A 12,648-nucleotide genomic window follows, 5' to 3' on the forward strand; every position below is an offset into this window, starting at 1 on the left:
TCTCCTTTGCACAGGAAAATTGTCACCCGCAAACAGAGACCGTACATGCATACAACAGCCCTGTTGGGGTAGGGAAGGACATGATGGCCCTCTTCATTAAGGGAAGGCTTAATAAATGGTGAGATGAAATTCCGTGCACCAGAATGATTTAATTCTGCATGTATCAAGATGCGTAAGCCCCAAAGATAATGATGCATGAACAAAGCAAGCAGGAGGGATAGGTTCAGTGTAAAACCATGGATGTGAACTTGTTTAGGTCAGGCATCGGTATTCTATATTGTATGTGAACGCTTATATATGTCATAAAAGTGTAAACACAAGAACAGGAAAGATACATACTAACTTTAGAATCCGTGGCCTCTTCTCCTACTTTTATTGATTTGTAAAAACTTTTTACATGCATTTCAGTTAGCCTGGTACCATGTAAAAGGAGGACTGCCTGGATACCCGTATACCCAGTTGGGGAATTAACGTCTTTGAAATAATGTATCTTCTCATCTAGGAATATAACATAGGTCTTCTGTTATTTGCTTATTATGAATACATTTTTGTAATGGTTTTTCATTCCAATTTTCCACTGGATAATTGTTCCTTCTATACAAGGTAAGTTGTCATGGGCTTAGGAGAAGGAGTTCTCTTTTTAGAAGAGCCTCCTGAAACTGAGTTTTGGGGGATGAGTTGAAAGATGTTGGTCTGTTTGTGCATCGGTTGTAGTTCATTTTCCAGTGTTCAGGGGACATAGAAGCATCTGGGTCTTACAGGCCTGTACATTCAGCATGTAGGAGTCTTTTCTCCCTACGTCTCTCTCTCTCATATTTCCCTACGTGTTCCCTTTACTCCAGGCACGTGGTAGATACTTTGCATCATTTAAAAAATGGATAATTTTAGAAATCAAAATGAACAGAACAAGTTGGGCAGCTTGGATACAGGGACCTCTTGCTCCGTGGGGTATTTAGCATGGCTTTCTCCTCCCGTTGCAGGAAGATGCTGAAACTCTGCGGAGAGACAGAGGACAAGCTGGCTCAGGAGCTGATCCACTTTGAGCTGCAGGTGGAGAGAGACGTGATCGAGCCCCTGTTTTTGTTGGCCGAGGTAAGCCGCATGCATGAGGCCACACCGCCCGGTGACCCTGTTCTTCATCAGGAATTATCACTGCCCGTCTGCCTGGTCTGGATTCCCCGATGTGGCAGCCCTTCCCGCTGCCTGCCGGTCCTCTCTCCCACCCACACTCTTCTCCCCTGGTGTTCCAGTGGGGACAGGAACAAAGCTAGCTCCCAACGTCCTTCCCCACCAGAGCCTGCACGCTATACCAACCCTGCCCTCCACCCATCTCCCGTCTTCTGGAAAAGGAACAGCAGCCCCCAATCTCAGGAGGAGACTCTCTGTAGGGCCATTGGCACCTTATGTGTACATGCATCCCTTCTCTTTCATTTAATTCGATTTTATTATTTCTTACTTTAATTCCAGTGTAGTTCACACACAGCGTTCTGTGAGTTTCAAGTGCACAGTATAGCAAATCAACAGTTCTATACCTTCCGCAGTGCTCTTGTGATAAGTGCACTCTTCATCCCCTTCATCTTTGGATCTTAAAGGATGCAAAATAAAACCATTTGGGTACAAAGACAGCTTGATGTCCACGTGACAATTTGGCTAGCTTCAACCAAGTGAAATTGTGTCAAGTAAGAATGGAAATGGTTGGGGATTTTATGTGCCTTGAGCCCTTGACTTCCTGCCAGTTGCCCTGAATTGGCCATCCAGGACCTCCCCAGCCCCGTCCCATGGAACTGCAGATGCTCTGTGTCTGCATGGTTTGCTAACCACTAGCCACCTGGGAGCTAGTAAGCTCTTGAAACGTGCTTAGTGTCACTGAGGGAACTACCTTTTAAATTTTATTTAATTTTTGTTCATTCGAATTTAAAATGCTGTAGCCACAGGAAGCTAGAGGCTACCATATTGGACGGCATTGCCCTAGACCAGGCCTGGTTTCCTTCCTGGACTGCCCCCAGCACCTCCCCATCCCCTGGTGCAATTTCTGTCACAGAATGGACGAGCAAATCATTAACCAGAGTGCCTAAAAGTTTTCAAGGAGAAAATCCTATATATGGTGGTTTGACAGAGATCAGCTCTAGACTCCTCAGATGCTGTTCTCTTATAGGCTGTTGCCCAGCCAAGTGCATGTGTGAGAGGCCGTTTGCTCTTCGGAAAGGTGGCCTGGGGTCTCGGGCAAAGCCTGAAGCAAACCCAAGGGACGCACTTGACCTGGGTGCTGAGACTCGCTTGTACCAACCAGATGTCCCCAGTCCCCCTCCAGCTTTGCTTATAGGCTCTGTGGTGCCTGGAGGAACCCGGGGCCACTTCTTCTCTTCCCTATCAGATATGGTTCCCCTCCATACGTTACTCACCCCTGCTCCGAAGACCTTCCTCGCGGTTCTCCCTTCTATATAAAAGCCGCGGCCTGAGATGATTTTTGGTTTCAATATAGTCAGTTTTCCCTTTTAAATTCGCACTTCCTGCCCTCTTTGGTTGAGCCCCAGGCCCAGAATCCCACACTGGGATGTTCAGTGAAGTCATTTTTAGAAATAAAAATGTAAAAAGAGCATCCGCATACAACCAACCACTATGGAAGAACTTGTCATAGCCGAACAGAGCTGTGGTAATGTTTATTGGGTATTTATTGGGGGGGGGGGAAAGTCTTACTTTATTTCTATAAAAATACATCCTGATTGCATTCCCCCATCAGCTCTCAAGCCTCCTGAGACTAGTCGTGCTGCTGTCTGTTTTGAATTAGGTCTGTGTGTCAGCTCGTTCTGCTTTTCTCCCCACGCATGGCCCTTGTGCTGTGGACAGAGCTGGGATGGAGCCCATGTTTGCTGGCCGAGGTGGGGGGCAAGAATGAGGCCGGGCATAATAAGTGAGCAGAGGAGTGCAGAGTCCCATAAGAGGGTCGGGGTGATGGAGGGCCTGGCAGGTGTCCAGTGAAGAAAGAGCAGCGATTAGCTCAGGCAAGAGAATTGAGGGTTTCCTCTGGAAATGAGGACTGGGAGGCCTCCAGCCCACTTAAGAATTCATCTGGAGCTTCAGTCTGACTCTGTCCTGTAACCACAGGTGGAAATCCCAAACATTCAGAAGCAGAGGAAACACTTAGCAAAGCTGGTGCTGGACATGGATTCTTCACGAACAAGGTACAGAAGCGTTTCTTTGCTTTCCTTTTTGCTTCTTGGAAAAGTGATTGTATTTGGGGGGTGGGGAGGGGTTTGTGGGCAGAGGCATTTGTTGAGTGTGTTTTCATTCTCTTAAGGTTTTCTTAATACCCTGACGTGGCAGGCACTGGAGGTGAGCGTCGTGAGTCAGAGATTTGGGGTCCCCGCTCTCATGGGGGCTGTAGCCCAGTGTGGGAGACGGAGACCCTAGACAGGCCAGTGAACACATAGCGACTTCAGGAGTCTGTAAGTCCTGTGAAGAAGGTAGCATGGTGCAGTTTTAGGAGAGAGTGATGGAGAAAGGGAGGCTACAACATTAGGTAGGCTGAAACAGAGAAGGCTTCTTAGAGATGACACTTGATCTGGGACCTAAATGACAAGAAGGATGCAGCCATGCAGAGATTGGGCACAGCATGTGCAAAGGCCCTGAGGCAGAGGGTGAGGGGAAGATCAGGCTGCCATATTCAGGGTACAGCACCAAGGCGGCGTGGCCGGGGTAAGAGCCAAGGGGGGCATAGTAGGAGCTGAGCTGAAAGAGGCAGGGTGGGTGAGGTGTTGTGTCTAAAGAAGGGGGAAATTTCTGGTTCTGGGACCTGCCCACCTTTTCCTGAAGCCAGTGGTATGTAGCTCTTCTTTCTGTAGCCATCCTCTGAACCTGAGGCCAGTAGGAGGGAAGCAGCATTCTAGCTGTGATGCTCTCCTCCTGCAGCGTCTCTCAGAAGCCTCTGGAAAGTGCCTGTTATAGCAGGGGGGCTCCAGAGGCCCTGAGATGCCATTGACTCTGACCGCCATATGTCCTGATGGTGGGTATACAGCTTCCTAATTCTCGCAGTGGTGCGTGCACCTAACTCTGCAGCTGGAAGGAATGCAGGTTCCTGAAGATTAATATGGAAGGAACATTTTGGTGCTACCAGAGGCCCTTTGCAGGTCAATTTTAATCCTCTCCTTACCTCTTTTTAATTTTCTTGAGGAAAAGAAACAAAACCAGAAAATACTGATCTACTCGGGCTGAGAGATGTAACATAGGGTCCTGAAGCTGGAGTCCGAGGTGAGGTGGTGAGATCCAAGGTCACCAGTTTTCGAGACCTGTGAGCTTGGTCAAGTCAGTCAACCTCCCAGAGTTGCAGTTCCATCACCTGCGCGTAGGTAGTAAAACCGTTCATGAGTTGACGTGAGGAGGTTGTGTTGAGTGTCAATTGAGATCACGTTTGTCACAGTGCTTCCCAAGTGCTAGATGGGACCCTGGAATTCTACATCTGGACCAATTCGAAGTGTAGGGCGGTCCCCCCAAGACCAGAAGTAGAACAGGTTAGAAGAGCAGGGAAACAAAGATGTCTTTCGTTAATTTAGCGTTTCCCAAACTTCAGTCCACCCGACCAGTTTTGGACATCTGAACCCACGCATCTCGAAAAAAGTCAGTCCGCTTCTTCAAAATGAATCCATTCAAAAAATGTTAGAGCCCTACCACACATCGAAAGGTACTACCCTTTGCTGTAAATGCCAGGTAGACGCAGAAGTGAACGGGACAAAAGCAAAGCCAGTGATGGTAAACTTTACATCCTGTTGCCTGTGGAAGGCTGTGATCCCGAAGCTCATCTCCTTCTGTTAAGAGGGAAGAGGAGGAGGAAAGTTGTCAAAGTTTTTCCGACCCAGGTCTGAGGCTCTCTCCTTAGCACTTGTGGAAGAAGACTGAGCAGGCTGCGTGGGGAGTATGGATTTGGCATCACCGACTACCGTATCCTCAGACCACGTCCACTTGCCGCCCATGACATCAGCGTTCCAAGACCCACATCTGGGGAGTCATACGAGGAGTAAAGACATGCTGATTGTCAGGAGATCTCTACCTCCCCCGTCCAAATTTTTATGCTTCTAAACTTCAGTCGAGACCCTTGAGAACCCTTGTCTTTTCAGAAGCCAACCCACCCCAACTTCCTGCCTTTTCCCTAACCCCTCACTCTTGAGTCAGCATGAGGACCGCACCCCAAGATACAGCAGTGAGGGTAAGACCAGATGCTATACCATTGAATAGCAAGGATCACCAGCCGCTCTTCTGGAACAGTGGGTTCTTCCTGCCCCCACCCCCGCCCCACCCTGCCTCCCACTGTGGTCACTTTGTAGGTTCTTTTCTTTGCGGGATTACCAAACCTTTCTTTAGTCCCTTTTTGTCGTTCCTGAGTTACCTTGAATTCTACAACAACTTGGGCAGATACTGTCAAATCCACCTCCTTTATCCAATGTTTAATTAGGTCTGAATCCAAGGTGTGTATTTGCCTCGATTCGAGTAAATCTGGCTTGTCTGCTTGGAAAGCCAGTCGTACAAGCCTTAATATCCTCAGAGAAGACAAAAGCTTAGAAGTTGAGTAAAAGATGATAGATAAGGAGGCTGGAGGAAAAACTCAAGGAAGCTTTATGCTGAATTTAAGATTGTGAATTGAATTGGATCGAATGATACACAGTGTCTTTTCTGTGATAGATTTGGTTTGGCAGTGGTTGCAGAAGGAGCCCTGTTCCTTCCCGAAGGCTGCCTCAGTTTTTCTGAGAATGTATCTCAAGATCAGCCCTTCTCAGTCCAGAACGCTTTATGCTTCTGCTGAATAGCTGTGGACTAAATTTCATCCTCCCTCCCCGAATTCACATGTTGAAGCTCTAACCCCCTAATATGACTCTATCTGGAGATAGGACCTTTCAGAACTCATTAAGCTTAAGTCAGGTCATAAGGGTAGGGCCTTAATCCAGTTGGGTTGGTGGCCTTCTAAGAAGAGGAAGGGAGAGATTTCTTTCTCTTTACACACTCACTCACAGGAAAGGCCCAAGCGAGGAGACAGTAAGAGAGCCTCCACCAGGCCAAACCCTGCCAGAACCTCGATCTGGAGCTTCCAGCCTCCAGAACTTCTAGAAAACTAATTTCTGTTGCTTAAGCCACCTACTCTATGGTATATGGTCATGGCACCCCGGGCAGATTAAGACACCTGCCTTCTCTGGAAGGTGAACTAATATAGATAAAACAGGAGAGTTGGGGGATGGATACTGGGCAGCTCATGGAATTAAAGAAGTAGCTAATTAGGAGAGATTTTAGTGCCTCCAGGACGGACTGCACAGTCTCAGCTTAGAAGCTGTTCCTCACCTCCTACCTCTCCCGCATACAGGCATCTTAGATCCAGTGTCTTCATAGTCCCTTGGGCTCCTGTCTCCCCAGCATGAGACCTGTTCCTTTTGTTCTAATTGTAAAAGTACAGAGGAGAGGGTTCATTTGTCTAGACTTTGCTTAGATGCCACTTCCTTGGCCTGTCAGTTGGTCAAGGTGATGAAGGATGGGTGTGGGCTTAGCTTGCATCAGGGACCCTCACCTGGGCCACTCACAGTGAGGGTCATTGCAAAATCAGCAGGTTCCCGGGGCGCCTGGGTGGCTCAGTTGGTTAAGCGTCCCACTCTTGGTTTCAGCTCAGGTCCTGATCTCATGGGTTGTGAGATCAAGCCCTGCATTAGGCTCTTTGCTCAGTGGAAATCTGCTTTGCTTGGATGTTTTTTCCCTCTGCCCCTTCCCCTGCTCTCTCTCTTTCTTTCTCTAAAATAAATAAATCTTAAAACAAAACAAAACAACCCTGGCAGCTCCCTTTGGCCCACACATCAGAGCAGGAGTAGGGCAGGACCTCACAAACCGGAGGATGCCAATGACAGAGGAAAGGAGACTGGACAGATGAAAAAATAAATGTCCCTCTAAAGGAACGTTCCTGTCTGCCTTCCAAAAATTCCTCTTTTCGACTTCCCGTTGCCCTGAACTCCTCTTGCCTTTGCCCTCTTGACCCTTTTCCTGATCCCTAAAATTCCATACCCTTATTTCTGGCCCTTTTCTCTCCTCTAGCCTTCATTAAAGGTAGTATTCCGTCTCTACCTCCCCAGCCATATAGCAATGGCACCTTTCCCAGCTAATAACGGTGTCACATCAGAGCAGAACTTTCTTCTTTTTATTTTATTTAAATTCAATTAATTGGGCGCCTGGGTGGCTCAGTTGGTTAAGCGACTGCCTTCGGCTCAGGTCATGATCCCGGAGTCCCTGGATCGAGTCCCGCATCGGGCTCCCTGCTCGGCAGGGAGTCTGCTTCTCCCTCTGACCCTGCCCCCTCTCATGTGCTCTCTCATTCTCTCTCTCTCAAATAAATAAATTTAAAAAAAATCTTTAAAAAAATTTTTTCAATTAATTAACGTATAGTGTATTTTAAGTTTCAGAGGTAGAGTTCAGTGATTCATCAGTTGCATATAACACCCAGTGTTCATTACATCACGTGCCCTCCTTAATGCCTGGAACTTTCTGCTCTGCAAATTTGAAAGCTCAGACTTCTTGGCCGAGAATCCCTGGTTTCTTCTCTTGTCGGAGCAGGGAAGTGCTTGAGTTTATTTACAGAACAGATGTCTGACAAGGCCACCATACCTTGAAATTCATGATTATGGTCTCTTTTCCCAACAGATTACTGTCCATACACATTTTCCCATGTTTTCCTTGCTATTTTATTATCTGATTTCCACACTCTCATTCTGCATCTTTTTTTTTTTTTTTTTGACAGAGAGACAGCGAGAGAGGGAACACAAGCAGGGGGAGTGGGAGAGGGAGAAGCAGGCTTCCTGTGGAGCAGGGAGCCCGATGCGGGGCTCGATCCCAAGACCCTGGGATCATGACCTGAGTCGAAGGCAGATGATTAACGACTGAGCCACCCAGGCGCCCCTCTCATTCTGCATCTTATCACTATTTTGTAATCTCAAAGTAGGTTACTTACTTCTCTATTGCGAATAAAGTTCCCTATAAAGGGAAGGGGAAAGATCTAAACTGCCAAGAGATTATCTAAAGTAGATATTTAGGGGAAAAGACAGAGGGAAATAGGAAAGAAAAGGAAGGTAGTTTCGGGAAATATCTTCATTTTAATAGACACATATTAAGGATGATTGAGGTTTTTACAAAAAATCAAATCCAGATCTTCGAAGCCTCAAAAAATCAGTGTCTGTTTACTTAATTTTTTTTCATACATATGTTGGTTAGTTGTTTTTTCTTGAGATAGCATGAGCCACATTGTGGTTGCAGGTTTGTTTGTTTGTTTATTTATTTGTAGGCTCCACACACAATGTGGGGCTTGAACTCATGACCCTGAGATCCTGAGATCAAGAGCCATGTGCTCTACCCATTGAGCCAGCCAGGCACCCCTGAGCTTAATCTCATAATCTACCATATTCATTATCAGCAATCTAAATTATAGCCACGACATCTCCTATTTTATTTGACAAAAAAAAATCCCACAACGCTTTAATACTCTGTTTCAAGTGGCTAAACCGGGAGTTTATTAAACAGATCATTTCTGTCGGGCAAACCATATGAGAAAGAACTACCCAGGAATTTTTGCAATCCGTATCTGTTAGTTTAGATTTTTCAACATCTTTGAGTAGACTATTTCCTTTGTAATTTGCCCTGAATTCTTTTTTTTTTTAGATTTTATTTATTCATTTGACAGAGAGAGACACAGCGAGAGCGGGAACACAAGCAGGGGGTGTGGGAGAGGGAGAAGCAGGCTTCCTGCTGAGCAGGGAGCCCGACGTGGGGCTCGATCCCAGGACCCTGGGATCATGACCTGAGCCGAAGGCAGATGCTTAACGACTGAGCCACCCAGGCGCCCCAAAGCCTTCTTAAGTCCTTTTCCTGTGAATGCATTTTTTTTTCAAGATTTTATTTATTTATTTAAAGCGAGTGTGAGCAGGGGCAGAGGGAGAGAGAGAATCTCAAGCAGACTCCCCGCTAAGCACGGAGCCAGACCTGGGGCTCGATCCCAGGACCCTGAGATCATGACCTGAGCCGAAATAAAGAGGCGGATGCCCGACCGACTGAGCCACCCAGGCGCCCCCCCTCCCCACATGAATGCATTTTTTTTTTAAAGTAACACAGAATCCTTTATTTTATTCTTTTTTGCTAATACCAAAGAGGACTTTCATTTCCCTTTCTTGTGTCATGGTCTTGTACTCTTCTCTTTGTCCCGCAGATAACAAACTCAGAGAAAGAAGAAATCATGTAGAGAAACCACCTAGGGAGTCTTGACTCTCAAAATGAGGGTCACATTGCGCTTTGTGCCTCTAGGATGGATGGCCTAAGAGCCAGATAAGGCCTATAGGGCCGTCAGGTTGGGTCTGCACGCCACAGGCCTGAATGGTGTTTAAGCAAAACTGTTTATAGTCTGTTGTCCTATTTCACTGGGAGTGTTCACATGACAGTTTTCAGCGTCTCTTGTCAACTGAGGCAGGCCAGCACCCCCACCAGGGTCCCCTTCCCCTCACTGTCCCTCCCGACTTCCCCGGAGAGACTGCAGTCCCCTGTTGGCCGCCCTTTGTCATCCTAACGACCCTATTGTTTTTCTTAGGGCCGTGAAGTGGTTGTGCATCTCAACTGTCCCAGTTACAAGTAGGGAAACAAAGGGTGGACTGGTTTTTTAAGATACTGACCCATCTGACTTGGTGCTCTTACTCCAGGGCCCTTATAAGCCTCTGAATGTACAGACTCCGTGGAAAAAGAACCCACTGCTCATCCCTGCTGCAACTCCTATATTGTCTTGTGTGATCGGAACCTTCCTTCGGGGCTCTTGGTAATTCCCTGATAATGCCAGGGCCGGCAGAAACATCTGTACTTCGCCACGACACTTTCCCGAGCCGCCTCCTCCGACACCTGCTGTCCCCGCACAAGGACAGACGTCGAAGGAAATACGAACGCGGTATCCGAGTGTCGACGGGAAGCTTTTTTGTGCTGACCGGTGGAGATTTGGGGCTTCGGACTCGTTTTGATTCTCCTCTGCTTCTCCTCTGCTTCTCTCTCCCAGCCGACACCGGCGACTGGCTCCGGCCACGTCGGCGAGTGTTTCCAGACTCCGAGCCCACGGGGAAGGCAAGGAGCGTATGGGGATGACATAGACCGGGCCTCGGACAAAGCACCGGTGATGGTCATCGGGCAACACATTTCCGGGAAAATGGTGGCAGGCTGGGGCATGCCTGTCCCCTCCGTGTCCGGCCACAGCTGCCCCCTTCTTCCTGGGTAGTGTTTGTAAGCCGCTCTCTTCTCCGCGTCCCCAAGGTGTTATTCCCAGGGCTCTCCACCTGTCTCATGCCTCCCCTCTTTTTCTCCTGTTTTCCATCAGGTGGCAGCAGACTTCCAAGTCTTCAGGTCTGTCCGGTGGCTTGCAGCCTGTGGGTGCCAAAGCTGATGCCCTCAGGGAAGAAATGGAGGAAGCTGCCAACAGAGTGGAGATTTGCAGGGTACCCTCCTCCCCACCCCCGTCTTTGCTCCTCTTTACCGGGACAGATGGAGGAACCCTAAGGGAGTCCCTTTTTCCTCACTGGCATTTTATTAAAACCTAAGCGGGAGCTCTGGTTGAGCTGAATGTCCCCAAGCTTGCCTGCTGGTGTCTCTAGAGCCTGGGGTGAGCCCTAAGAGTTGGGGGCTTCGAGGCGGCCTCAGCAGGGTTCCCGTGCGTCGGGCACAGAGGAAGTAGCCTTGGTGTATCTATGAAGCTTTTGTGAGGTACCTGAGTCCCACAGAATGGACTCTCGGCCGGGTGGAACAGTTGAGAATTTAGACAGTAGACCAACCTTGACTCGCTGTTGGTATTAAATTGTTTATCTTTTTGTTCACCTGGTAATGATATTTCCTGAGTCACTTGACCCATCTCCTGCCTCCTGGGACATAGTCAACTGTGAAGTTGAAATGCTGACCAGGGAGATAGTCTGCGAAAAGAGGAGTTCCCTCTTGTTAAGAGAGGAATGTCGCATTCTAAGAAATCCATGCCTCTGCCCTTGGGAATGTCAGAAGCCCTTTGTTACACCTGTTCAGACGTTTCCCATCTTTGCCACAAATGTTGTATGGGGCAGAACTAGCAAGACCCCGTTCATGAGACTGTGTGTATATGCACATCTATATACACGTAGATATGTCCGTTCGTGTATATGTCCGTTCTGGTTTAGATCCAAGGAACAAGAGGATCACATTTTCTGGAAGCGTGCTGGCTACCCACGTGTTGTCTTCATCTCATACATTTTTGTTTTTTGTTTTTTGCTTTTTTAAGATTTTATTTTATTTATTTGAGAGACAGCATGCGCGAGTTGGGGGAGAGGCAGAGGGAGAAGCAGACTCTCCGCTGAGCAGGGAGCCCCATGAGGGACTCGATCCCAGGACCCCAGGATCACGCCCAAGCCAGAGGCAGATGCTTAACCAACTGAGCCACCCAGGCGCCCCCTAATCTCATAGTTTTAAAAGAGCGTCGCCACTTGGCATGCAGACATCTCTGTTCTTTGTGGCTTTCTCTAGTTTTGTCAGCTTGCCCTCTGGCTTCTCTTTTTATAGCCTCTCTGTGCGGGGTGGCTTAACCTTGCATTCAGGTGACGTTCAGGGTCAGATAGAATTGCTGTCTGGAATTAGGAACCCTGACGAGTCGGTAAAGAATTCATGATCTCTCCACCTACAGTACCATGGACTCGAGCAAAGTAAGACTTTGAAATACTTCATCAGGTCCCAAGACACATCGTGAGTACGGCTGATTTGTCAGTTGAACTCCCGTGTAAAAGACAAATACTTAGCTGGTGCCATTTGTGAAGTCTAACTCTCATGCTGATCTCACTTCGACTCTGTGAAGTGTCTACCCATTTTACCGTGGACTTGTGTTCTTTAGTTAAGAGTCCCGTTTCTTACAAAATCACCCCGTAACAGACAAGAGACAGTGGTATTGAGGGGATGCTGGATATGACTCTCCAAGTACGTCAGAACAGGAGTTTAATACCTTCACTGTTCTGTAGCTCTTTACGTGTGCTGTTTTTTTTACCAAAAAAATATGTTCAGTTCCCTTTGAAAGATTAAAGAAGTAATACGTTTCGCCATAACCAGTGAAAAAGCATGAAAATATATCAAGAAGAAACACCAGTAATTGCCCCCCATTCCTACCCAGCAACCCCTCTGTTTCCAGAGAGAGTGGCCAATTCCCCTTCTTCACCAATATTTATTCGGAACTGTTGTGAACGATGGTGCTCTGTTACATGCTGAGTGGCCATAAAAGTGATAAAGATAAAGGAGGTCAGCTGTAGAGCCTTTATATAGACTCCCACCCCTTTTTTTCATAATCATACAAACATACGCTCATAGAATTTTCCTAGTTACTTGTTTCGTGTGTGTGTGTGTGTGTGTGTGTTGCTTATATTAATTTACCACTTGCTTTTCTCAATTAATACATCCTGGATATCTCTCCAGGTTAGTAGCTATCGCTCTAACTTAGTCTTTTTAATAAAGTCCGTAGTATTCCATCATAGGGATACGTATACACCATGATTTGTGTAACTCTTTTCCTGTTGATGGGTATTCAAACTAGTATGTTTTGTTTTTTGCCCTCACCAGGAATGATACAGTCAGCATCTTTATATGTATATTCTTATGCAC

General features: G+C 47.2%; 1 protein-coding gene across 6 annotated transcripts in view; it reads left to right on the plus strand.

Annotated features, from left to right (window-relative positions):
• The window catches only part of ARHGAP44 (Rho GTPase activating protein 44), a 166,052-nt gene that overhangs the window by 109,598 nt on the left and 43,806 nt on the right, over positions 1-12,648 (plus strand). For 4 of the 6 annotated variants that reach the window (XR_008507232.2, XM_045889824.3, XM_064583051.1 and 1 more), the window contains exons 5-7: positions 981-1,092; positions 3,106-3,182; positions 10,364-10,481. Coding sequence is in view for 4 of the 6 variants with exons in the window: in XM_045889824.3 (XP_045745780.1) it covers positions 981-1,092; positions 3,106-3,182; positions 10,364-10,481 (307 nt within the window). In the remaining 2 variants the exon portion in view is untranslated. Of the gene's footprint in view, positions 1-980; positions 1,093-3,105; positions 3,183-9,729; positions 10,261-10,363; positions 10,482-12,648 lie in introns of those variants that run through there. The other 2 variants (XM_064583053.1, XM_064583052.1) reach the window with 2 other exon arrangements.

The sequence above is a fragment of the Mirounga angustirostris genome, unplaced genomic scaffold (assembly GCF_029215605.1).
Source record: "Mirounga angustirostris isolate CCGP_5_RB_7025 unplaced genomic scaffold, mMirAng1.0.hap1 SCAF_17, whole genome shotgun sequence".
NCBI lineage: Eukaryota > Metazoa > Chordata > Mammalia > Carnivora > Phocidae > Mirounga > Mirounga angustirostris.